Below are 26,799 nucleotides of genomic sequence, written 5' to 3'. Positions count from 1 at the left end.
TATTACTGTATCTCTCCTTCACTTTTTAAAATATTAGTCAATAATCCTGTCTATGTCCTTACTCCTCTTATGCTCCATAATTCACTACAATCTAATTCCACCCTCTCCTCTCCTACTGCAGAGACTACTTTCATTAAAATCACCTAGTCTTGTCCTTCAAATTGTCAGATCCAAAGGACTCTTTCCAGTACTTACCTTTGTAGCATCTGACGTCAGTTGACAATTCCCCCTTCTTCTTAAATTTGAGTTCTCAAATTGGTTTCTGTAACATAACTGTCTCCTATTCTTCACCCTCCTTGTGACCTCTAATTACCTGACCCTTCCATTTTCTACCAATTACTCAGTACCTTTTAGGTTTCTCTTCTTTCACTATTTAATCCAGTATCCACAATTCATCAACTGAATCACTCTTTTACCATTACCTTCAACTCTTATTTTCTTTCTCCCTTGAGCTTTGCCCTACTATCCCTACAAAATACAGTCTGTCCATTCTATTCTTCCTCTTTACTATATCATCTGCTTATTCCCATGGTCATACATTTGACCTTGTCCTTGTCAAGGACAAATACCCCTCAAATACTTCATATCCCCTTGCTTTATATTTCTCCTCAGTACTTCTTACTAACATATCTGTTACTTATTTATCTTATGAATTAGATGTTCCCCACCCAACCCTCCAACCCTGAGAATCTAAATTCCACGAGACTAGGGACTTTGTGTTATTTTGTTCCCTGCTGTATCCCTAATGCCTACCATAGTACCCAATACACAGTAGCTGCTTAATAAAAAATTGTCAAATGAATTCCCAAATCATTACATCCAATTCAAAACATTCTCTCAACCTTCATACTCAAATGTTTACCAGTCTACTGGGTAGCTCCAGCTAAATGTCTACTAGACATCTCAAACTAAATAGATGCATAATGAAATCATATCACATTTACTCATAAACCAGCTCTATCTCTTTTATTCCCTATAGGGACCAAATAGAAATGAATTAGCAAATGATGTTGCATTTACCAATTAGGTAGTTACTGTGATCTTATGAGACTCATCAATAAGCTCTCCCAAATCTTCAGACTATAAGTTTCATGGGAAGGAACCATGTCTACCATGATAGCCCCAACTCTTAGTACTCTGCCTGACAGAGTGGGAAATTAGATTCAGAAAGTACAGACTACTTTAAAAAAAAAATGAACTAAGTACCTGTAGCCAATTATGTTAGAAATTTATGGTGCACATCTAGCTATGTTAAAAAAACAGATGCTTTCAAAAGAGCCAAATTAGTGGGCAATAAATAGGATGACTTTCAGGAGATATTCACTTTGAAAGTTTTGCCTGAAAAACAGTCATGATACAAGAGGTAATGTAGCTGTACATTCCTGAGTTTTCTGAAGCAGGGACCTAATCTATTTTGTTCACTCCTATGTCTTCAGTACCCAGGGCAGTAGCTGGAAAATATAAGGCATTCAGTTGGTACCTGTAGAATGAACACCATGAGCACCTGATGACCACTTCTATGAAAAAAGAGACTAATGACATTAAAAGCATGCTACACATACATAAATCTCACTATGAAAAAAATAACCACAAGAGGAAAGAAGGAATGGCTTAAGAAAAAGTGTATTAGCCACTTCTTCGTTTAATGAGATTAAGGTAAAAATTTCAATCTAAACCCAATCAATTACTTTCATTTATCCAACTGTTATTCATAAAACACTTACTGTACATAAGGCTACATGCTGGCAGAGATACAATATGAATCAGATATGGGCCCTAAGGAGCTAACCGTCTAATAAGAGATAAAACATATATATGATTACAATGCAAGTACAAAATTGTATTTGCCTCAAGACTTACATGTAAGATGAAATGAAAGTTGTGGTAAAGATTACCTTGGGTAAGAGGAGTGAGCAGAGAAATCATGAAGATGGCATTTGAGTTAGGCTTGAATGTAGGTCAAATTCAAAAGAAGTACAGGGGCCCGAATGTATATGTGTGCTTGTGTCTGATGCACATGCAGGTGAGGAGGGATGAGGACAGGACAGGAAATGCACCCTGAGCAAAGATCATTGTGAACGATGACAGTAGGAAAGCATGTGGTATATACAGGGTATCTTAAATGATTCAATTAGAAGGAAATTGAAGGAAAACAAAGTTAAGCTTTGAAAAAATAAAATGGCCCGGCTAAGTCTCTGAAATTTACTACACAAGCATGAGAGTGCCTTTGAATGATTTTGAGCATAAGAGTTAACTGCTCAAAACTATGCTTCAGAAAAATTTAGCTATATTCAGAACACACTAGAAGCAAGACGACCATTAGTTAAGATGCTATGGAAATAGGCCAGATGAGAAGTAATCAAGGCTTAACCTGGGGTGGCAAATGTAGAAATAAAACAAATGCTAAATACAGCATGTATTAAGCATATCTTTTTATTTTCTGTATTTTGATGTTTTAATATCTAGGAACTTGCTAACCCTTGAGGGACTGCCCCTCCCAGGGCTAATCAATTCTTATACATAGTAAGGGACTTGCCTACAAGCAAACCTTTTATACGCAAACCAACCAATCCAGAGTCCATACCCTCAACCATCTCCTTCATCAGGCTCTCAAAGAGATCTCACTCTCTGGGTCACTATCCACTTGCCCTAATCACTGTAGGGACAGGAACCAGACAACTAGGGATAGTCCCTATGCCCAGAGCCTTTTGAAATTATTCAAACAAGCTATTCCTACACCTGCTTATTCCGCTTTGTCCATTTCTCCCCATGGGAACCACAATAAAACTTCTTGCCCATGTTTTCCACTTGCTAGTTTTACCTCCTGCTCAGCACTGGTGCTTCCTCATGTGGCCCCACTATGTGGTACAGCATGCCATGTCTCCTGATTCTAGGGATCTATGAGTATTTAAAAAAAAAAAAAAACCTTCTTCCTTCATGATAGTTATTTCTGTGTCTATGTACCCGATTAAAACATACCCCAAGTACCCTTAAACCACAGATACAGAACAAACAGGACTTAATTGATAATAACAATGCCACTTAAAATCTAAACTTCAAAGTACTTCCACTATATTTGTAATTTAATTCTTTTATTTATTTATTTCATTTTTTTAAAATGGAAGTATAATTGACCTACAGTTCCAGGTGCACAATATTGTGATTCAATATTTCCATACATTACAAAACGATCACCACCCTAATTCAATTCTTATAATAAATTATGAGATATTTAATTGCCATGTTTTACAAGTGAGAAACTTAAAACTCAAAGAGATCAACTTAAATGCCAAAACTCATCCAATAACTCACAGACTATGTGTTCTTGAGCAAGTTTCTTAATCTGTTTCTTTCCTCATATGTAAATTAAGGTTAATAATAGTATCTGCCTCAAAGAGTTAAGGCGATGATTAAATTAGTCATTATTTCCAAAGCACAATAAGAAGTTAAATTGTAGACATGTTCAAGTTTAGATATTATGAGTGATATCCTGGTGGAGCTGTTTGGTAGCAGTTGAAAATCAAGAGGAAAGTGAATTTCAGGGAACAAAAGTGAGAACTGGAGATACAGATTTGAGAATCTTTCATGGAGATGATAATAAATGAACTGAGTCCCAAAATAAAAACCTAAAGATACAAAGAGAAGGTAATAGGGCCAAGGAGAGAAACTGGAGGTAGAAAGAAAGTAAAACCAGAAAAAAGGCATCTTTGCCAGTAGTAAGTGAACCAATTCAGGGTTGGTTCAGGGTTAAGGAGGGGAAGATTGATATTGTCAAATGCTGCAGAGAGGTAAAGAGAAAGCCCATTGAATTTGGTGACTTTTGAAACCTTTAGGTTACTCATTATTGACCTGAGTAATTTTCATATAGAAATGGAGACAACAGACTGCAAGTGTTAAAGAGTAAACACAGATACTTCTGGTTTCTGGTCTGACGTGTAAAGGCCATGAAAGACATCAATCCTGTACTCACAAGAAAAAGGCTGAGCAAACTGAAAATCAATGGGTCTTCTTAGGTCCATCAGAGAATTGAGGTTACAGGCAAACCCTCACATTGAAAGACTGAGATGCAGGAATAACAGAATCACAACTTACTGGGAGCAGAAACTGCCACTAGAGCCAACAAGTGGTAGGAAAACCTAAAGGGTAATTGCCTAATTGCTGGAAACTGAGTGTAGACTAATTCAAAAGAGAAAAAACTGCTGGGGGCCCAGCCTTAGGGAGCTCCCCCCAACAACACTTTTATCAAGTTTTACCTTTACACACTCCACCAGGCTCTCAGGATGAAGATCAGAGTAAAACTCCCTGATAGTTCCAGCAGGGGGACAGGAAGTAACCATTTTGAAATATACCTGGAATGTTCAGTTATCCTTAACAAAGGCCTGCCCTCAAGGAAAACCATTTTACCAGAGCCTAACCAGTGTGGGGGGAGGGAAATAACCTACTCGAAGTCCATCTAACCTTCTTGTTCCACCTAAAGAGAAAAATTCTGAGCAATACTTATGAAGGTCACAGCCCAGGGACAAAGGCCCACTAAAAGATTAAGACCTAATCATAGGATTATGGCACACTGCCCTCCCCCTTCCCCCCTCCCTCACATATCTTACCACCACATCAACAGGGCTCCTGTATAACTGAATTACAATGGGAAGAACTGTAAGGCTCAGACTCTAAGAAGGAGGCTCTAGGGAAACCTAAAAAGCCAGAGGAGACAAAAAGCAGGACACTAGAGGAAACTGAAGTCTTGGAAACCTATAGCTACAGCAAACAGCCTAATTCCTAGACAGATAAACATAAATCCTCACACTAAGGGCTTACTTACCTCAGTTCATATTACCTGATGCAACATGTTCAGCTTTCAACAAAATACATGGCATACCAAAGAGCAAAAACAGTCTGAAGACACAAAGCAAGGATTAGAGCCAGAATAAGATATGGCAGAGATTTTGGAATTATCAAGACTGGGAATTTAAAATAATTATGATTAATATGCTAAGGATCCTAATGGAAAAAGTAACATGCAAGAACAGATGAAAACTCTCCCCACCCCCCAAATCAAAAGGAAATGAATGAACACGTAAGGAAGAACAGAGAAACTGGGCAAAGAAGTGAGATAAAAGCAGTGAAGGAAACACTAGTGGTTTTTACCACAATGGAAGATTGTCCAATACAGCCAACCCCCAAATTATGATTTTTTGACTTTACAGGGGTGTGAATGTGATATGCATTCGGTAGAAACTGTACTTCGAATTTTTATCTTTTCCTGGACTAACGATATACTATAAAATGATACTCTCGTGATGCTGGCAGTGAGCCATAGCTCCCAGTCAGCCGTGCAATCATGAGGGTAAACAACCAATACATTTACAATCACTGCTTTTAAGTTTCAGTACAGTATTCAATAAATTACATGAGCTATTCAACACTTTATTATTTAACAGACTTCATGTTAGATGATTTTGTCGAACTGTAGGCTAATATAAGTGTTCTGAGCATGTTTAAGGTAGGCTATGCTAAGTATGATGTTTGGTAGGCTAGGTGTAATAAGTGCATTTTCTACTTAATGATATTTTCAACCTGTGATGGGTTTACTGGGACATACCTCATTGTAAGTTGAAGAAGATCTGTATTGCTAAGCCAATGGGAAAAACCCAATATAGGAAAAATTGGAGTGAGAAAGTGAAAAATTGATAAATACATGTTTCATGATATCCTTTCCAAGATCAGGATTAAGTCTTAAACTGAGAAAGATGAGAAACATTAGGTCAAACCAATGGTTGTAAACTTTAGTGTGTATGAAATTTTGTTTTAATTAGATAATATGGCTACCTCAAAAAGTGAAGGTTATATTAATTTTTATCTCCCACCCCACTCTTTCTTTAATAGGTAATCTCCCATGAATGTGTCATTATTCAAGAAATCCCGAAGGGAATTTTTCTAACACTCTCTCAGGTACTCTGAGAGTTTTATGATTTTTTAAAAATTCACATGAAACCAACTTAATGTTAGTTTGAGATTGCCATACCTACAAGTAAAAACAAAAACCAGACGAGATGAGCAATAACCAATGTTACTCAAATACATATTCACTCATTTGTTTGCTGCCAGCAAATATTGTCTTCTTCATTCTAAGTAGTAGCAGTGAACAAAACTCTCTGCCATTATGGAGTACATCATAGCTTGGATGAAGACAGATTAACAAACAAGTATATAATGTATCAAACAGAAATAAATTTTATGGAGAAGAATAAAGCAAGTTGAGGGACAGGAAGTACTGGGGAGAGTAGTATTATTTTACATAGGGTAATTAGAGAAGGACTCTTTGATAAGGTGACACGTGAAGAAAATGAGTGTCATGAGATTACTAGCGGGTACAGTATTCCAAAGAACAGCAAATGCCCAGGCCTTGAAGTTGGAAAATATGCCTGATATTGTTGTGGAACAATATGGAGTGTAATTAGCCAGGGGGAAGAATCCAAAGTGAGATTCTGTGGGACCCTGTGAGGATGTGAGCTTTTACTCTGAGTGAAATGGGAGAAATTGGAGGCTTTTGAGAAGAGCCACAGTGATTACTATGTTGAGGGTGAGGGCAAGATCATTTAGGTGTTTACTGCAATGTAACAGTGACTTACATTGGAGTGGCAGTCTGGACTTATTTTGCAGGTAGAAATGGTAGAATCTGCTGATGGAGTGGGGTATTGAGAAGTCAAGGGTAACCCAAAGTTTTTTTACTGAGTAACTGTAAGAGTGGAAATTGCCATTTACTGAAATGGGAGACTGCAGAGTTGATTAGAGGGCAAAATAAGTTCAGTTTTAGATACAAATTTTGAGATGCCTATTAACTTTTAAGCACAGCTGCTTGATTTTAAGTCTGTTTTCTTGGGAGAGGTGTTGGCTGCAGAGTTAAACTTGTAAACCATCAGTAAATAGGTGACTTTTAAAGGCAAAAAACAATAGTGAAGAGGTTTACTGATCCCATCAACACTGCAATATTTAGATACAGGAGAGATAAAGAGATGCCAGCAAAGTATTTTGAAAAGGAGTAGGCATAAACCAAGGGGAGAATTAGGGAGGAGTGGTGTCCCAGAAACCAGATGAAGTGATTCAACACTCAAGAAGTGGTAAACTAGATCAAAGCTGCTGATGGGTGAGTTAAGAAACAAACTGAGAAATGGCCACTGTATTTGGCTGGACAGTTATTGCTGACCTTCACAAAAGCTATTTTTTGTGGAGTGATAGGATGGACAAAAACCTGAGTACCATATGCAGGAAAGAGCAGAAGGTTCTCTCCCAAGACCTTTTCAACAAGTTCTGCTAAAGAAAGATTAGCTGATCTGGAAGAGACTGGATAGAAGAGATGCTGAAGGTTTGAGAAGAGAGAACAAAAGTGGTCTGGAAGTGCGGGAGAGTGAATGAATTGGGAAACTTCAGTGTAATTGCTGGACTAAGGGACCATTTGAAGTTGTAAGCGAGACATCTGTAGAGCTGTATGCTTTTCTTCAGCCTCTCGTCCAACTGCTGCAGAACAACAGAGAAAGTTGTAAGCTGGAATGAGTTTTAAGGCAGGATGGTATGAGGAGAAGGTAGAAAAAACCCTCAACTACCGAGCATAGTAATGTTCGGTCTGGTGGCTCACAGAAGCTGAGAGGGTTGAACATCTGGGCACAGCTTGGAAGCAACAAGCTGGAGACTGCAGACCGGGAAAAAAAAAAACAGGAGTGCTAGGAGGAGGGTGGTTCCCAACAAACTAAGTCTTTTCTCGACCAAGCACAGCAGTAGAGGTTTGGAAAAGGCAGTCCTAGGCCAACGAAGTAGACACTGCCGCCCCGGAGGTTCGAGGGTTGCCGACTGAACACAGATGCAGTAAGTGCTAAGATCTAAAAAGGCTCCCTCCGGGACCCAGGGGAATGGACTTAGGTTTCAGCGCCGGAACTTACACCCCGACGTTCGGCTGCTTGCGGCTGTCTACCGGAGAGATGGGCATGGTGGCGACTGGGTGGGGAGTGGTCGACCACCGCCTTCCCTGGCTGCTTCTGGAGCCCCTGTACCCCAACCCCCGGCGTCAGCGGCTCCGGCTAAGGCACGGGAATGTTTGCCGGGCGTCATGGAGACGGTGGAGCCTTGGCTCAACAAGCGGCCGCGCGGTTGGCTGGCGGCTGGAGGCCGAGGAGGAGGGCGGAGGCGGAGGGGAGGACAGAGGGTTGGTGGAGCAAGAGCAAGCCCCGGACGACGACTAGAAGAAGGAGGCGGGCGGCCCGGGCCCTAGGCCCCTCCCAGGCTCTGAGTCTCCCGGGCTGCAGGCGGATGGATGGGGCTTCTTCAGGCGGTGGCGGCAGCAGCGGAGGTGGCGGCGGCAGCAGCGGCAGCGGCTGTAAGTGCAGCCTCCATAAACCATCTCTCCTCTCCTAGCCCTGTTTGGGTGGAGGGGCTCCCGAGGTGTCCTCGGTCCCCTTTCTCTGCTTCCCCTCCCCCACTGCAGAGTACCGCCCGGAAGACCCTTAACTTCCGGGGCGGGGCTGAGAGAGCGCGCCGGGCGCGCTTCCCCTCCCGGAGTGGCGCCGGCCACCCAAGGCGCATGCGCAGCTCTGCATCGCCATCCACCCCCTTCCCAGACTGGTCTTTTGCTTTGGCGGTGGCGGTGGCGCCGGCGCCAGTCTTCCCCGGCGTCCGCGGCGCGCTGGGAGTCCGCTGCGGAGTGAGTTCGCTTCGCCTTGTCCGCTTCCGCCTTTCTCCAGTCGGCCCCGGAACGCGGTCGGGGTGGGGTCAAGCTGACCGCCCCGCTGTGGCTTCGCCTCTTTTCCGCAGTATCTCCGGGTTCTGTCTCAGCCCGGGAAGGCTCCTGCTCCCACTGCAGCCCCCTGTGGTGAGCAGGGTCTTGGGCAAACCGGCCCTTTTCGGAGGGAGTGAGGGAGGGAAGAGAAGCTCGAAGAGGGTGTTGTTGTGAGGGAATGAGGTCTTCCCAGGCCTTGGGTGTATCCCTGGGGGCAGATGCCTCCCTAGTCTTTGAATGGCCTTGTTCTTTCAGCTTTTGGTGGAAAGATCTCTGGCCTGGAGACCATCTCTAGTCCTCGTTTGCTGTGTGACCTTGGGCGAGTCACTACCTCTCTCTGGGGCCCCAGTTATACCTAAAGCTTCTTCCAACGCTAAAACTCTTAATTTTGCAGAAAAGCTTATGCAGTTCCAAGATTGGCCCGTCTACTGAGGCCGCTTAGACGAGATGACCCGGACTTGAGTGAACCTTTCTTCAATCATGGGTGGAATGAGGCGACCTATTTATTGGATCGCTTTTATTCCTTTATCATCAGTTACAAATTGCATGACTCAAGACTCATTAATGTTTTTCTAAAATTGTCATGGGATTCCTGTCCTAATTCCTGGCCGTCTTTTTAAAAATTAGAGACAGGGCGAATGGTGAGCTTGTAGTATCATCGTCTCTAGTCTCGTTACTACTGAGGCTCTCTTTCCTTTGATCCAGATGGTGTGGTGGCTCGATTCTCCCAGTGCCTGGCTGAGTTTCGGACGTGGTTAAGAACCAACTGGTTGAGGTTCAATGCAGACAAGACGGATGTGATGCTGGTAGGCAGGGGCACACTTGGAGATTAAGGGAGGGAAAGTCCAAACTCCCTCAAGTAATATAAATGTTATATTACTCTTCCAGTGTTTGAGAACTGCTGATGGGCCAATAATTTCCAGAATTTGGGTGAGATAAAAATAACATGTCAACAATATAAAAACTATCAAAGTATCAGTTTGTGATAATCTGATAAAATGGAGCCACTGGATAAAACTCTTTATGTAAAAATTATGAAAAGAAAAACCAGAACTGTTCTTTGAAGAACCAGAAGGCTATATAGGTGTTTTGGGGTGGCGTTAATAATAAAAATCAAACTAACAAAAAGATGATGCTGATTGTCATAGATGTGGGGCTTCCAAATGTAATGCATTACTGCTTTGTAACCTACATTTTGCCTGCTAGAGTAAAGGTAAAACTCAATTTATCTAAAATGCACATTTTAAAAATAGGTGAAGTTTTTTGACATTTATCTATCTTCAACCAAATTAGTATAGTTATCCATAAATTTTCACCTGTACATCATGTGTAGCCTGTCACTCTTAAATAAAAATTTAAGGAAATAGTTAACACAATAATCTCAAAAGGGACTCATGGACTCTGAAAATTGTTAGATACAGAATTTGGTTTTAGGGTTTTGAATGTGCTGTTTTAATCTATTTCATTCAAACAGCCCCAGAGTCTGAATTGTTTTCTCGGTGCATTTTTTTTGTTGTTCTTGTTTTTGTTTTTTTTTTTGCGGTACGCGGGCCTCTCACTGCTGTGGCCTCTCCTGTTGCGGAGTACAGGCTCCAGACGCGCAGGCTCAGCGGCCATGGCTCACGGGCCCAGCCGCTCCGCGGCATGTGGGATCCTCCCGGACCGGGGCACGAACCCGTGTCCCCTGCATCGGCAGGCAGACTCTCAACCACTGCACCACCAGGGAAGCCCTTCTTGGTGCATTTTGAGAGGTACCTTTTTGAAGTGCATAACATGTTTATATTGTATACATTATATTTGAATCAGGTATTGGTCCTGAATAAAAGGTTATATTTCTTAGGTATGTGTAAATTGCCAGGTTACTTATTGGTTAGTTTGGGATACTGGCTGAAGAAAAATTGAGACCTTAAAATGCTTTTGTTAATAGCAAAATAACTTCGAGGGGTTCGTGTGTGTGTGTGTGTGTGTGTGTGTGTGTGAGTGTGTATGTATTATGTTTGTGTATTGCAGCCTCTATAAAATTGTTTAAAACTTTTTAATGGAGTATGCAGTAAATTGCTTAAAAAGAATTTCCCAATATAACAGTTTTGAGTAGCTTATGTGGTAAAAGTTAATGTTAGTTTGCCTGAAAATAAGGAAGCCTTTAGGTGGGGAATGGGAGCTAAAGAGGCATTTATTCAGGCTTTGTATAGTGATTTTTTTGTTTTGGGACATTAGCCACAAACCTCACATATAATTGGAATTAACCACACCTTTTAGCTTAACTGTAAACGTTTTACTACACAATTCTAACAGCTACCATTTTGGATATCACAAAATAAAGATTATAAACCGTAATAATTTTAAACAGCTCATAGGCAATGGTGAATTTTCTCATGCTTTCAACTCTGTAATGTCCCGTTTTCAGCTCCTCTGGTATCAGTAGGCTTTAAAGATTTATTTTTTGTTGACCCAAGTATAAATATTGAGTGTTTGTATTTGAATACAAAGAAGACATCTGTTGAATTAATCCAAAGTGCTGAAGAACTCAGGGTAATGGGTGGAAATACCAAGGAGGTAGATTCTGGTTTGTTAAAAAGAAGAATGTTCCAAACATTAGAGGTTTTTTTGAAGAGCAGCCTTTTCATGAGATAGTGAGTCATTGGAGGTGTTTAAGCTTAGGCAGAAAAGCCTGGTAGTGGGGAAACAGAATGAGGGATTCCCACCTAGACAGTGTAGAAATTGACTAAGGACCTCTAAGATCCCATCCAACATTAAGATTCTATGACTAATGAATAGTTAATTTTTACATATTTGATACTGAAGAGGTAAGCAAGCGTTTTGAGAATTTGCTTTCCTTAAGATGGCTCCTTAAAATTTTTGAAGTATAGCACTAGAATAAAATGGGGAGTAAAACTATATTGAATTCAATAATAATGTTACCAATGACTTACAATATTGGAGCTGTTTCTTTTTACCTTTAGAATATCTGAACCTAAAAAAAAAAAATCATGTAACCCACATTTACAAAAAAAGGAAGGAGAAAAATGTAGAGGGAATGTTTCCCCTAAACGATAATGCCACATAAAAATAGTAAAATTGATAACACAATATTAATAAACCTAAAAGTCATTTATCAGTAAGATGGATATCTATTCAAATACGTCCCAGACCTCGATATTCCTGACAATTTCAGAATTTATTCAGTAGCTTATTTATTCAGTAGCTTAAGGGACCGTGATCCCCAGCTCTTTATCACAATTGGGATTCTTGTTGATGAATTAACTGAAGAATCAAAGATTTAACAGGCTTAAGCAAGTTATTCCTGTACCTTGCATTTTGACAATACTTTTTAATTTTCCTTTTGCTAACCCGCTAAATTTCATATATTAGCTTTAGTATTTAAATGGATAATTCTCCTTCAACCAGTGGTTTTATAAAGCCTGAGTTTCTACCTCTAGGCCCCTTATTTTTCTTATCTTTACCCACCTCAGGTCTATGCACATACATTGTTCTTTGCCTTCACAGCTGTTTCCATCAAGCATCTCAAAGTGAAAAGTGTTTGAATATGAACTGGCTTATACAAAAGTCATTTCTATTTCGAGTCCAAAGGACTAAGGTAATTCAACAGGGTAACTCAGAAACTGTATACCTATGCTAAAATATTTATTCCCTCAAGGAATCCTGAAAAACACTTTTATATAAGTATTATAAAAAAATAAAATGAAAATACTGTACAGTACAGTTAATGGTAAAAATTGTTTGTAGATTTGGGAACCTTAAAGTTTTCCTTTCTCTTCTTTCCCTTGCTTTTCTTTCAGTAGAAAATGTGCATCAGATGTTTATGTTTAATTGGTTTACAGACTGTCTGTGGACTCTTTTCCTGTCATATTACCAGGTAATGTCCTTACTTAGCAGCTACTTCATATACCTATAAATGCACAAAATATTCATGCACAAATTATTATTGGACATAAGAATTTCAAGTTAATGTTGAATCTTTGGAAATAAGCTACTTAATAGAGTCTAGAATTTTAAGGGAATACAAATAACTTAAAACAGACTTCCCCATATTCCTTGTAAGTTAAGTATCAGTTTAAAGAAAAATTGTATACGTGCACGTTTATGCAATATATTGCAGTGCTGGCATCACATTATTTGGAGGGAATGAATGAGTTTCATATATAACTTGTTGACTTTGGTAGTCATTTTTGAAATTGCAATAAGAAGAACCCTTGAACATTTGGGGGAAAACAGGTCTTTATGAAATAAGACTGTCTAACTTCTGGTTTGGTAAAATGTGTTAGTGCACGTTTTAATATCACGTTTGCATTACCCAGTATCTGCCTTAGTAATGGAGGTGAAACATGTTTGTTATTTTGCAATCATTGGCTCTGGCAGTCATCAGAATTGTCACCAAAGCCACTTGGCAGTTCTAGGCCAATACATTAAAATAAACTTTTAACTTGCAGGCATTTCAGGCGTTGCACATAAGCAAGTTCTCCATCTATGCAGTCGAGTCGGAGATTATTTATATCTATTAAAGAGCAGCTTTTCAATATTTCACATTTAAAAATTTTCTCTAGTTGTGCAGAATTCAGCCGTTGCACAATTATGTTGCTACTGGCATTGCAGAAGGTGTGTGAGGAAAAGCAAATGATATATGAGGATGGCAGTCTACCTAGCACAATCCCTTTTCTTAATCTCTGCTGTGACCTCTAAGATTTTGGTACATGGGATTTTACAGTTCCTGTAGGGAAAGAACCGAGAGAAATATCTGTCAAGGGATAACCGCTTTCAAAGCGCACTAGTTGCAGCTGTTGCATCACAGCAACATCCGTTTTCTAACAAATGCACTTCAAAAAAAGCCTACATGTGAAATGTATCGTATCTTTTCCCCTGCGATATGAAGGCAGGACGCGGCTAGTTTGGCTAGTTTCCTCGACCTCTCTGGTCCCTAGAGCCCTCTCCCGGGCTGGAGTCGCGGATCCGCTAGGGCAGGCGCCCGGCACGAAGATGCCCGCCTCCCCCCACACCCACCTTGGCTCCGCCTCCTCTGCGCTCCTCCGGGGGAGGGCTGCCTCGGGGCCGCGCGCGCGCGCTCCGGCCTTTTCCCTCTAGTCCAGCTCAGCCCGGGCGCCGCGAGGGGGCGGAGTGGGGTGTGGTGGGCGCGCTCGGGCGGCTCCTGCGCGTTCCCGCCGAGGCAGCGGCGGCGGGAGCGGCAGAGACGGTGGCGGCGGCGGCTGGAGTCCCGTTGCCGAGTCTTACATCCGGGTTCTGGCCGTGACCCAGCTGCGGCCGCCGCGGAGATGTGACCCGTCAGTACGGCAAATATGGCGGAGGTAAGGGAGTGAGCTCCCCCTCCCCGTCCCGGAGCCGGGCGCCCCCAGGTCCGGGCCGGGGAGGAGTGGAGTGGGCCTGGCTAGGGGAGGCCCAGCCCTGCTGGCGCCACTGCCCACCTGTTGTCCGGAACAGGCCGCGCTCTGGGCGGGAGCTTTCCGTTGGAACTTAGTTGGGATGGGTCCGGGGGCAGGAGGAAGCGGAGGCGTAGTTGGACTTCGGGGGGCACTTTGAAGGATCGAGGGCTGCGTAGCCGTGCGTACGGAGAGGGGCGAGGGGGAGGGGGCGCCCGCGGGGCTGGGGCGCCTGTGGCGCAACTTCGCCGGCCGGTGCTAGGGGCCAAGAGAGGAGCTGCTGCTTCCTCTTCTTGCGAAGTTTCTTCCTTCCCTAGCCGAGATGCTGTTGCGCCCTTCCGCGTCACCCTTGTCGGTTTGCTACTGACATTCTGCCTGTGTTGGGGAAAACGGCCTTTGATTAACTCTGTAATTTTCTAGATGGTGACCAGATGAGCGTGGAGAAATAAACCTGGTCTTTCGCAATCCATCCCTCTAGGTTGGGGGAGTCTCCCCATTTCTTCAAACATTCCCCTTCCCCCCCACCGGAGAACCTCTTTTACTCTCTTTACGTTTCAGAAGAGTTGCTTTCTCCCTTTCTTACCCCCCATCACTTTCCAGGCATTTACCCCCCTTGCAAATCTAGGCTGTCTATTCTTGTCTTCTTTCTCTTCCAGTTTTTTTACCCCTTAGGGAAAAATTTTTTTTCCCCCGTTTGCTCTTTTTCTAGTAAAAGAGTTGCCAAAGCCCCCTTTTTCGGTGGCAGTTGTTTTACATTTTGGGGCCTCAGATCGGTGGGCAAATAACCTCTCTCGATTAATTTGAATTTAGTATATGCTACTGGAGATTTAAATTTTTCCCTCTGATTTAAACCTTTAAATATTTGATTTTTTTTTTAAACACGTTTTTTCCCCTTACCGTCTGAAGAATTTCGCTGTCCTTTACTCGCTGGAGTTCAAGAGGTGATATATTTGGACTTTTATGTCTTCTTTGAGTACAGCCACTCTAAATGTTGATAAAGCCATTTTTATTCATGTGAGAATTACCATTTTCATAGTCTCAGAGGCACCTAAAAACAGATTCAGGAAGTAGGTAATTTTATTTATCATCCAACCCCCGTTTTTGTCTTCATTATTTGCTAAATGAAGTCAATGGTGAGTACACTTATCAGTACCATAATTTCTCCTTTTAAAACCTTGGAATACAGAAACATAGGTTATGGATAAGAATCTTAATTTGGAGGCCTTTTCATGTACCTGTTGAGTGGAGAGACCTAAAGCTTAAACAGTTTTCTGGAGTGGCTCTTAGGGTGCTCCTTCCCCTTTATGGAAACTGACTTTATATTTATGTCTTGGAGTATTTGCTATTAAAAGAGGAAGAGATTTTACTGTAGCAGGATTGATTGCTGCCAGTATTATTTTTAAAAATTCAATATTCTGATTTAAAACTAAATTTAGATCTTAGGATTTATTTCAATTTCTTTTGCTCTTTGTGGTTAAATAATTGTATTTCAAGAAATTATGAGTTGGAGAAAACATAGTTCTTTGTATTTCACTTAAATGTGACTGGATTTATTTCACTGGGCTGAAAGGTTTTTAGCCTTGATGAGGTTCTTAAGTGATTCTTTCCTTCATATGTAACAGGGGAAGGGGTTCTGTGTAGCTGGATTTACATATATTTTGTCAAATAGTCTTCATTGGATCCCATGCCCATTAGATAAGCAGCAGTGTGTTGTAATAGGAGATGTGGTTTCTTGCCTCGTGGTGCTGCTCACAATGGTTTGAGCTTTAAGTTCTGTAGTCATATTTTAAAGCAAGATATTACTGAAGGAAAATATCTTAGCGTATGAAAATACGGTGAAATTTAAATTTAAAAGCTTACTCAGAAATTTTAACTGCCTACCACACTGAAAACTTAATATGTAAATAAAAGCATTTTAACATTTTATTTGTTTTAGAAATTAAAGATGGTTGCATTCATGTAAGAGAAGAAAAGCAGTATTTTGAGCCACTGGTCATTTCCTAATAGTTTCAAGTGTATGTTTTAGTTTGCTTAAACATTACATCATTTGGAGAATGGAACTCTCATATTCTGTAGGAACACATGGATAGTTCAGTTTCAGGGAGAAAAAAACCCTGAATTTTGTTTTCAGTGCACTTTTTTAGTGACCTGGTATCTTAAAAATTCATCTTTTATATTCTTCCATTACTTGTAGATGGTTTTATTTATAGTGAATTTGGAGGAAGCGCGGAGGAACCTTCATCTCCTACAGAAAATCTAGAATAAAAAAAAAATTTTAGAATGATTTTAGAGACTGGTCATTTTAAAAATTAGATAAGGAGAAATGCTTGTTTTATATTATAGAGTGCTTTTACTTTTATGTGAACGCTCAGGAGATTCATTCTTTATGCTGCCAATACAAAGCATGTGGTAAAATAATTCAAATGCCGTGCTCTTGCACTTTTGGTTAAATAGACCTGAGTATTGACACTAACTGATAGAATAACACTAAGCGCAAAGTGACAGTATGCGTTTATTTGATAAATCTGAGGGGAAAACGGGTTATTGAAGAAATAAGTTTCCAGAGAAAAATGTAGGTATTATGCTTCTGTGCTTTTTTGTTGTTGTTTCCTACATAGAATGACCCTGACCTTGTTTCTCCAGAAAAATATTTAATTCTTAAATACAATTTGCTTTAGATGTGAATACAAAACACTAATTTTTCATACTTGATCTGATCATCTTAGTCCATAATAGTATGTGTTTAATGCTTATTAAAATTGTAGTAACGTTAAAAACATACTTAATGTATACAGAAGTAATAGCATATGCTCCCTTTCTTAATACTTTTTGGTAATATTTCTCATTGTTTATTATCTCTTAAAATTATTAATCAACCTTCCAAAAGGAGGCTCTCCTAGTCACACTTAAAGGAAGGAAATTACAGGGCAGTGGCAGTTTTACAAAGGCAATGAGAGAGAGAATAAGAGGAAGAAATAGGCGATCCTTTAGGTTTTATAAGGAATGTGGTGAATAGACCTTTGGGAATGAACAATTTGTTTTTTATTTCAGAGTTTGTAAACACATAAGGGACTTCCTTTTCAAGGAAGAAAAGCCACAGCATAGTGCAAGACCTGTCTTTTCACCTAGGCCATATTGTTGTCTCATAAAGAGAAGAAAATTTAATGGATTTGCTATTCTGTATTAGTTTAAAGTATTTTAGTATTTCCAAAAATAATACATAATCTTATTTATTCACTATCCAATCTGTCCATTTCTCTTAAAAACAGACTCCCTGTTTAGCATTTTTCAAGGGTATTTGAATTTTGTTTCTTAAGGAAATGGGATCATCTTGACTGCTGTTCTTGATAGTGTTAATTTCTACTCTAAACAAAACTTGTTTTACTGCAATGAATTTAGGCCTTAAAACTGCTAATGAAAAAAAACCTTTTTTTGGTGTTTATACTTACAGAGCTATTAAGGAATTATCCAAAGTGCTTAACACCAATGCATGAAAGTCTTAAAAAGCTTAATTCAGAAGGAGTAATAGTCAAAGTGCTTGATAAGGTAGGAAAGATTAGTTGGGAAATATAGAAGTGAATTTCTTTTAGAGAATTCTTGAGACTAATCATTTTCCCAAATAATTCAGAAATACAACACTGCCAGTGAAACTTCAGTGTTTCTTCGTAAAAGGTAATCAGCTATATAGAAATTTATTGCATAAAGTTCAGATGGAGTCCCTGTATATTTCAAAAGATTTGCAAATTCATTGCAGTGATTAAGTTCACATACCAGTTGTTGCTGGGACCCATTCTGTTCGACTTATGCCGTGGCTTAGAATGACTTGTATAATTAGGTTTATGTAGATATGAAATTCATAAAGTAGCAACCCCCAAAAGCTTTTTGCACATTGAGATCTTTTTTTCCCAGTAGCCCTAGATTTTAAAAAAAAATTTAGAAGAATCTTAAACATATCCCATCCATGGAGCTAAGTACTCCTCAGTAGTGTTTATGTCTTTTGAGCAATTCATAATAAAAGTAAAGAACTTAGATCTCAAAGGAAATTGAACTAAACTTGAAGAAATCTAAATCTTTTCATCTAAGGGAAGATGAAACTGAGCAGAGAGCTTACGCAATTTGTCCTAGATGGTGCCGTTTGTGGCACAATTAAGACTGGAACCTAGTAGGCCTCTGAATTCCTAGTGCTGAGTAATAGCAGTTCATCCTCTGCATTACTACTACTGTGGTAAACTTGCTAGTTTTAACTCCAAGGCTTTGTTAACCAACAGCAAAGTTAAGTGATTTAATTGTGTATGGAGGAAGAGAGATGGTGGGCCCTGGCACAGTCTCCCTGCCTTCTCCACCCTGGAGTAGGCCCTAAACTCCTGTCTGTCTTCATCCCGGTGAGAATCTGTGATTCAGTGTCTGCATTACTAAGTAGGTGGTAATAATACTTAAATGGTGGTGGAATTGGTTTGAGGGGAACAATTAGGACAGTTATACTTACTGAAAAATACGCTCTTGATTGCCTGGGATAAAAGAGTCTAATGACTACTTCATGTTTTTACTACCTTATTTATTTATGTTTTAGTAATGGTGATATTCTAGTTAGTTGATCTTTTATCTCTCAGTTTGCAGTTTTCTGGTATATGGGATATTTCTTACCATGGTCTAGAAAAATACAGAAGAAAAACATTTGAACAAATCTGAGGCATTGAATGTTTTACAATTATTAGCAGCTTGATCAACTGAATCATATATGTGGGTGACAGTATAAAAGTTGCTATAAAAGTTAACAGAGTTCATTCTTTAATTTGATTTAGCCTATTCATATTCTGTCTCTCTAGTGTTTTCCATCTCAGATAAAACAATTATGTACCTAAAAGAAAACTAGGTTATTTTTCAAAATTATACAGACTTGTTAAAAAAGAAAAAAAAGGCAAATACTAGGTTTCCTTGAAAATCTAAAAGTAAAGGAAGAAAGTGAAAATAGCTCATAATTCCACGAGATAGTCTTTACTGACTTCCTTTTTAAAAAACAAAGAGTAATGCTTGCAAGTGGTTAAAAAATTCCAACAGTACAGAAAGGTATAAAATGAAAAAAGCCTTCTTTCTGCCACCCATACTCTAGCGGTAACTGTTGTTAACAGATTCTTGTGTATCCTTTTGGGGGAAAACTTTTTATGTATATTCCAGCCCAATTTACTCTCTCCTCTATACTTTGCTTTTTACTCCTAACATAGCTGTTTGTTTATCCAGATACATGTACCTATATATACATATATATTTCTTTTTAGCATTTTTTTCTCAATCAACAGAAACAGAACTGTCTCATTCTTTTTAATGGATTAATAATGTTCCATTGCTTGGAAAAACTATATTTCATTTCTAACTAGTTAAAGGATGGACTTAAATTTTTTCCCAACTCTTTGCTATAGACAACTTTGTGGTGATACATGATATACATGTATCTTGGTGTGCTGTTTTAGGCATATCAGTAGGGTAAGTTCATGTTGGCAAGATGATCTCCAGAATGCTTAAACTAACTCATACTTCTGCCAGTAATGTATGAGTGCATTTTAAGTGCATTTTAATCCCCAATGTAAAAATTTTCTTTACTGCTTACATTTTATAATTTGAGCTTTTGCTAAAAATAGGTATTGCTACAAATGATTACCTGTTTAGCTTTAGTTTTATTTTTCCCCTCCTTCTTCCTTTCTAATTTACTGTAGTCATTAACGGTAGATGTTGCAGGTTTTTCTGGAGGGTATTGTTAGAGATACCAGTTCCTAATGTGACATAAATAAGAGTCTGACATGACAGATGACAACTTGCAGTCACATTTTTAAACATGCTTTGGATAGATGAAAGCCATTTTAAAAAGAAAGAGAAAGTAAGGAGGAGAGAGGTAAAGATAATTTTTTTTTTTTTTAACATAGTTGTTTCCATGGGAAGTATAGAAGGAATCAGATCCTAGGCTTTACCTTCACTACCCACCGTGGAACCTTGATCAAGTTAGTTTATCTCCCTGGGTTTGCTAATCTATAAAATGAGGTAGGTGGGGCAGGTTTTATTGTCAGGTTTATGATCAAGTAACCTTATGCATTTGAAAATATGTAGTGCTCTATGAACATAAGCTGGTTCTGTTGTTCTTTTAAATACCTAAATAAAAAATGCCCTCATTTCATACTAAAGTTTTCTGTGTTATGATACTAATCTCATATTTCATTTGAAAGATAATCATTTAGTTTGTTGGTTGGACAAAAGTAATGTTTACAGTATACACTATTTTCAAATGCCTGTTTTCAAGAAGCTCATCTTTGATTTAATTGGATATAATTAACTTTCAGGAAACCGGTCTCCCGTCTTCATCAAACTGATACAGTAGAATTTTATTTTGAACATGGAATACTAAAATATGTATCTATAGGCAAACCATTCCTACTTCCCCTCCCCCAGTTCTAATCTAGATATACCATCCATCAAATCACGGTTTTAAAACATTCTAGTATGTCTTACATAATATGATTAGTGCTATCTTTGAGCACTGAGTGTTCTACCTTATGCCAGCTATACTTACAAATGCTATCAGTCCTCTAAACATTTGGTATCTTAATAAATGGAAGATATTTCAGGCCTTTTTCAGAACATTAAAGTGGTAACTATTTACCAGTAAAACAACAATCAGTGTGGTGTCTATTGGCATTTAGCGCAGTCTGAGGCGTCTTACAAATACAAATACAGACGCCAGTCGCAATTCAGTATCTGTTATTGCCAGTATGTAATAACATCAGGGAAAATGTACCTTTTATTCTTCAGTAGAATAACTTATTTTTAATCAGCCTTTTTAATCAGAAGATTGTTAAGCGGAATAATTATTGAAGTGTTCAAAAAGAACCAGATGCTCAAAGAGCTATTTCTTTTTAGCTAATTTGAAAGAAGTCCTGGGTTCTTTTTGTTTATGCCATGCAAACCAATTTCAGAAGTTTACGAAAAAGGAAAAACAGCATTGTAAGGCTACTCTGTGGATAGTGAACCTGGGACCAGATGAAGATAGTCATTAACTTTGCTGTAGCCTTGAACAGAGGTTGTGCTTAAACTTAGGAAATAAAGTATGAAGTAGAAGTGGATTAATATTTTAAAATACTGATTTGCTGTGTAATAATTTGTGTGGTGGTTAAATCTATTTTGAGCTAGAAGTGTATAACTGTTCAAAAGATGTTAAGCAAGCTAAAAACCCTTTTTATGGTTACATTCTTTGTTACCCTGCTCTACAGCTTCCCATTGGAGGAACCAAATTGAACAGTAGCACTGTTTTCACTCTGTTGTGGCAGAGTGACTTTTAAGTAAAGATGGTGGTGTGACACTTGAAAATATATAATACTGAACACTGTTGGTCTTTTGTTAGAATGAGACAATGCTGTAGGCAAGAACCATTCTTTTGTAAGAATTAAAAGGAAAAAATAGGACCCTTGAAAAAGTATGCCTCAAAACAATCTAAGTCACCACATGGACTCTAGAATGGCATACTTACTGCAATAGCATAATGTGGACAGTTTTCAAAATGGACTTTTAACACCTTATAAGAATTTGTCTTAGATGCCTAGCTTTTGAAAAATCGGGCACTTTGCTCATTTCAATTTTGTTCTTGCCTCTCTGCCCTACTTCTTAGTAGAAAGAAGGAAAACACTAGAATATCTCTATCTTTTTGCTAGTGCTTTTGGACTTCCAGCATCTCTGACTTCTAATGAGCATGAAATAGATAGCTTGAAATGAATAGGCAAGGTTTCAGTTATAAAGTTTATGTCATTTGAGGCATCTTTTGAATTTCTATTATTGAATTTGTAGGAGTTGATGTTTGCAGATGACTTGTTTATAATTGTGAATTAAGATAAAACACAGCCACAGACTGTCAAGTGGTGATAACACTAAAATAAATTGCTAACAATTTTATCTTTAAATTTTCCAGATGCTTGTGGTTAAATTTATGAGAGGTAGAATGGTACAGTAGAAGGAACATTATAATTGGGAATCTTTGTGATCTTCCATTAGATAACCTTCCCAGATTTGAGCGTGAAAGGTTGTTAATTCTGTGGTAATTTAGAAGTATGTTTTGTGTTAGTAAAGTTAACCTAATGTACTGTCTGGTGCTGAAGTAACACTTAAATTTTTCCTTCTGCTTTCTTACAACGAAATTTTTATTTTAAACAACGTTTTAAATTGTTTCTGCCTCCCTTCTCACACTCATTTTAAGCCAGAGACCAGCTTGATAACAAACCTTGGGTTTTCCCTGATTGATAAGGAAATAATATTTTAGAGAATTCCAGGATCTAGAATCATATCTCTTGAACCACATATATTATGAGATACACGTTTGCCTTTAAAATCTGAATCTAATTCCACGTTATTGTCTTTGTTTCTAGATTTAGGAACGTTTTAGATTTTTCTCTATGTTTAAGTTAACATAATGTCAGAGAAAGGATTATATGGGAAGTTTTAGTTTGTCTTAGACAATTCAGACATTAAAACGTAACTATAGTTTTTGGTGTTTATATCAGTCATTGAATAATTCCTGTAATGTTTATAAAGATTTACTACACAAAGATGCTAATTTTTGTTCTTTTCTCCCCCACTCAGCCATCTGTTGAGTCTTCAAGTCCAGGTAAGTATTTTCTATATTTTTTATAATCTCTGTTCGACTAACATTTGGCCTATTAGTTACATAAAGGTTAGAGGAGTTAGACTATCATCTGACTTGCTTTTCTTCTGAATGCTTCTTTTCTCTGGGGAAAAAGAAATGGATGAAATATTTGACTGCCCATGAAGGTACAGGTGAGGCTGCTGTGAGTTCAACCTCGTGACTATTTGTGGGTTTCTTCTCTCTCTCTCTTTCTCTCTTTTTTTTTAATGAATTGCCACATGTATTTTGTGTAGTTTTTATTTGCTGTTTGATTTGAAGTATATTTGAAGTGTATTTTTAAAAAGGAAACATTAACTGCTTAGAGATATTTGATTGTATAGGAAACTCAGAGTATTTGAGAAAAATACTGTTAGCGCATATGAGAGAGGGAAAGGTAAAATAAAAGATTCAACAAATGAGTGTTGTTGTAAATTAAGAAAGTTATTTTTAGATTTTATTATTTGTAGTATCAGGCTTCTGTCCAAGGAAATGTTTATTGTTTTAAGTAATAATAATTGTAGGCAATTAAGAAAAAATTAGGAATAAAAACTTAATGTAAAAAAATTTTTGGTCCACTGGTGAAAGGCTGTGTCCTTTGTAACATCTATACTTTGGAATTGATGCTAATAATAGTAGTCATGTGACCCAGGCTAAATGGTTTGTCTATAGACTCCACCAATGTAAACCAGTTACATCTAGTAGCCATTAGAGGTGAGGATTTAGGGGAGGGAAGGTAATAAAATGATGAGTGCACGTGATGTATTATAAACTGAATTTATCTTTTGAGTCTTTGCAAAGATGTAAGGTACTTTTTAGTGATTTTTGCAGTAGGATGGAATTCTATGACGGAACAGTGATACTAGCCTTAACTCTGAAGCAAAATACTTACACAAAGCACCAGACTCCCTAACCCTAATAATTTACTTTTGGGATTCTTTTCCCTAGGAGATAGCCTAATCTTGGGCCTTAGTGATTAACAGAAAGGAATAGGATGGTTAGTTGGTCTCAAAGAACAAGGTAAAAAGAAGTCAACTAAAACAAGGGTGAAGAAAAATATAGCAACATCTGTAGGAATACATAATTATTGACTAAGTGTCCTAGAAGATTGCTGTGTGAACCGAAAAGTTTTGGGACATTTCCATTGAAAACTCAGAAAGAAGGAAGAATGATTGGGACAAAGAAGCAACAACTAAATTAGTGATTCTCAAACTGCTCTTACAGAACGCTGTGTCTAGTCCCTCACCTAGTACTAAGGTCCCTCACCTAGTACTAAGATCCCCTACTAAAATTATGCCACATTCTTCTTAATTTCCAGAAGAAATTAAAGTAATATAATTTCTTAAGTGTTTTTATTTTATAAATCATTCTAAAACTCTGATAACTCATTTGTATTATAACAAGATAATACTTGATTTAGCAATTATATATTTAGTTATTTTATATTTAATATCAATATTTTGTTATGTTCCTCAGAGAGCATACTGACTTCTCAGTGCTTTGCCATCTGACCTAGCTTGCAGTTTACTCATCTTTGTGAACATAGGCTCTTTTCAGGTATTCTTTGAGGCAGAATATCTACTGCTTCTGAAACTCGGGCTTACAGGAGCCTTGGAAGCACAGTAAAAGCAAAGGCATTGGAATTGGCAGAACCAGGATTAAAATTCCATTCTTGGCACCTACTGGCTCTGTGAGTTTAAACATGCTATTTAAACTCTCTGGGCCTCAAGTTTTTGTTTTTTGTTCATAGGATTGTTTGAAGATTAAATGAGATAATGTATGTGAAGTGCTTAAGCATAGTATTTGGCACATAAGAAAATATTGTGAGGTAACAAGAACCCTGGAGTTTTGGTGCCCCTTATTCCTAATTGTCTGATTTTTCAAGAAATCAGCCTCTATATCTCTGTTTTACTTATTGGTTTTCTTAATGGCGTGAAATAGAAGGGTAGGTATATATAAAGGTAATATAACCTTTAACATTTTAAATTGATAAAAATAAATTGCTAATTGTTTTTGTTTTTTTTAGTGTTAAGTAACTCATTTGTTTATTAGTTAACAATGCTTTTGTAAACTTAAGTCCAGGTTTGGCAATAGCCAAATGTGGGGATAGTTTATAGACTATATATGCCCAGCATTTGCTATCGCCTATTACAAGTTTTGACCCTATTGAGTACAGCAGTATTCTCCAGCCACAAGGCTAAAAATAGATTAGCTTATACAAGTTACCTACTGGATTATTTTTAATGCCTTTCGTAAGAGTTTTGTATGTAATTTTAATAAACTTTGCTTTTTATACTCTATCTTTGAGTTATTTCAACTAAGTTAAGGACAACTACCTTTATATTAGAATATATTTTCGTGGATATGTGATAAAATAATATTTGAGTTCAGCTGTATTTTCATTAGACTGTGTATTCAGATGATTGTGTATTTCACATGACTGTATATTCATACTCATTGGTTCTATTAAATGTCAATCAATTGATTACGAATTGACTTTTCTCACACAAAAGATCATTCTTATTTGATATGACCATTTATTATTTACAACTCACGTTTTGTTGGAAGATTACAGTACTCTTCAAACATTCCCCCCACCTCCTCCCCGTTTTGTGGTTGTCACTGTAAATATATAGAAGTGAAACAGGGTAAAAAATAATCCTTAAAGAAGATATTTTGTGGGGGGTGATAAGTAAGGGCAAGAATTTTAGAAAACAACAAATAATACTTCCCGTGCATAGCCTTTTGTGCATAGCTTTTCCCTCGTACTTTTACTTGACATATCCAGCTTCAGATAACATATACATTAAATTAATATTAATAAGATACACATAATTTGGTTTACCAAACTGTTTAAAATATTCTTTACCAGGAGGTTCAGCAACATCAGATGACCATGAATTTGATCCATCAGCTGACATGCTGGTTCATGATTTTGATGATGAACGCACATTAGAAGAGGAAGAAATGATGGAAGGAGAAACAAACTTCAGTTCTGAAATAGAGGATCTTGCAAGGGTAAATAACAATAAGAGCTAGAGAATGAAGTGGTTATAACTTTTTTGTGGAGAGAGGAAACACTAAATTTTAGTTCTCTACTTTATTTTGGGGAAAGTGGTATTATATATAATCAATACTGAAAAATTTTATGTGGTCATAGGTGGGATAATTTAAAGTTGGAAATTTTTTAAAAAGAACTTTATTATGTGAATTAGAATTCAGTAGTTACTTTGGTAAAACATCACAGATATTGGGTCAAAAATATATAAAAAAGGGTACTAAATTTCCTCTTACATACCTTCTGCCTTCCCCCAATTACTGCACCTTTTATTTACTCCCCTTCAGAAGCAAAACTTATGAGTTGTCATCGTCTTCCTCATTTCCTGCTTACTCCATAAAGTGCTCTAGATTGTCTCTGCCCCTTTCCTATCAAGATAACCAGTGATTTTATTGTTATATCCTTTGGTCGCTTTTTTCTCTACTTAACTCTCAGAGGTATTAACACAATTTACTATTCCCTTCTTTTTTTTGAATTTTAGAGCACCCACTGTCGTTTTCCCGATCTCCTTGTTCCTCTTCAGTGTCTTTTGTAGACTCGTCTTGCTTTCCTCAAGGATTAGATTCGGAATTTCCCAGTTCTCAGTTCTGGGTTGTGTTTTCTTCTGTCTGTAGATCAGTGCTCCTCAGAATACACTATGAGGGTCAGCTGCATCACAATCACTCATGGACTCACTAAGAAATGTGCATTTGTATGCCTCTCTCCCAGGCACACTGAATCAGAATGCGGGGGGGGGGGGGGGGCTCAAATCTACATCTTCACCAAGTGTGCACACCAAGTTTAGACACTGCTAAGCTAGGTGGTTGATCTCATTTAATCCCATGGTGTCTGTGTATGCTCAGTATTTCTTAGTTATTTTTCTAGCATTAACCTATTCCCTGTCTCCAGTTTTGTTTATCTAACCACCTGCTTGACATTTCTGTTT

At 38.2% G+C, this 26,799-nt stretch overlaps 2 protein-coding genes across 15 annotated transcripts in view; one reads left to right on the top strand and one right to left on the bottom strand.

Annotated features, from left to right (window-relative positions):
• DNAI4 (dynein axonemal intermediate chain 4) overlaps nt 1–8,235 on the bottom strand; it is a 129,627-nt gene extending 121,392 nt beyond the window's left edge. Inside the window, 2 exon segments of the mRNA XM_019919668.3 lie at nt 7,935–8,046; nt 8,049–8,235. Of these exon segments, the coding sequence (XP_019775227.1) occupies nt 7,935–8,046; nt 8,049–8,103 (167 nt within the window). The 5' untranslated portion in view covers nt 8,104–8,235.
• Nucleotides 8,214–26,799, top strand: part of MIER1 (MIER1 transcriptional regulator) — a 56,116-nt gene continuing 37,530 nt past the window's right edge. For 2 of the 14 annotated variants that reach the window (XM_019919676.3, XM_019919672.3), the window contains exons 1-5: nt 8,214–8,368; nt 9,473–9,573; nt 9,656–9,697; nt 22,777–22,801; nt 25,689–25,834. In XM_019919676.3, the coding sequence (XP_019775235.1) occupies nt 8,302–8,368; nt 9,473–9,573; nt 9,656–9,697; nt 22,777–22,801; nt 25,689–25,834 (381 nt within the window). In that variant the 5' untranslated portion in view covers nt 8,214–8,301. The other 12 variants (XM_033865307.2, XM_019919673.3, XM_073788592.1 and 9 more) reach the window with 12 other exon arrangements.

Source organism: Tursiops truncatus, chromosome 1 (genome assembly GCF_011762595.2).
Source record: "Tursiops truncatus isolate mTurTru1 chromosome 1, mTurTru1.mat.Y, whole genome shotgun sequence".
Taxonomy (NCBI): Eukaryota; Metazoa; Chordata; class Mammalia; order Artiodactyla; family Delphinidae; genus Tursiops; species Tursiops truncatus.
The sequence above is the reverse complement of the archived record's forward strand: the minus strand, read 5'-3'. Positions and strand labels throughout refer to the sequence as shown.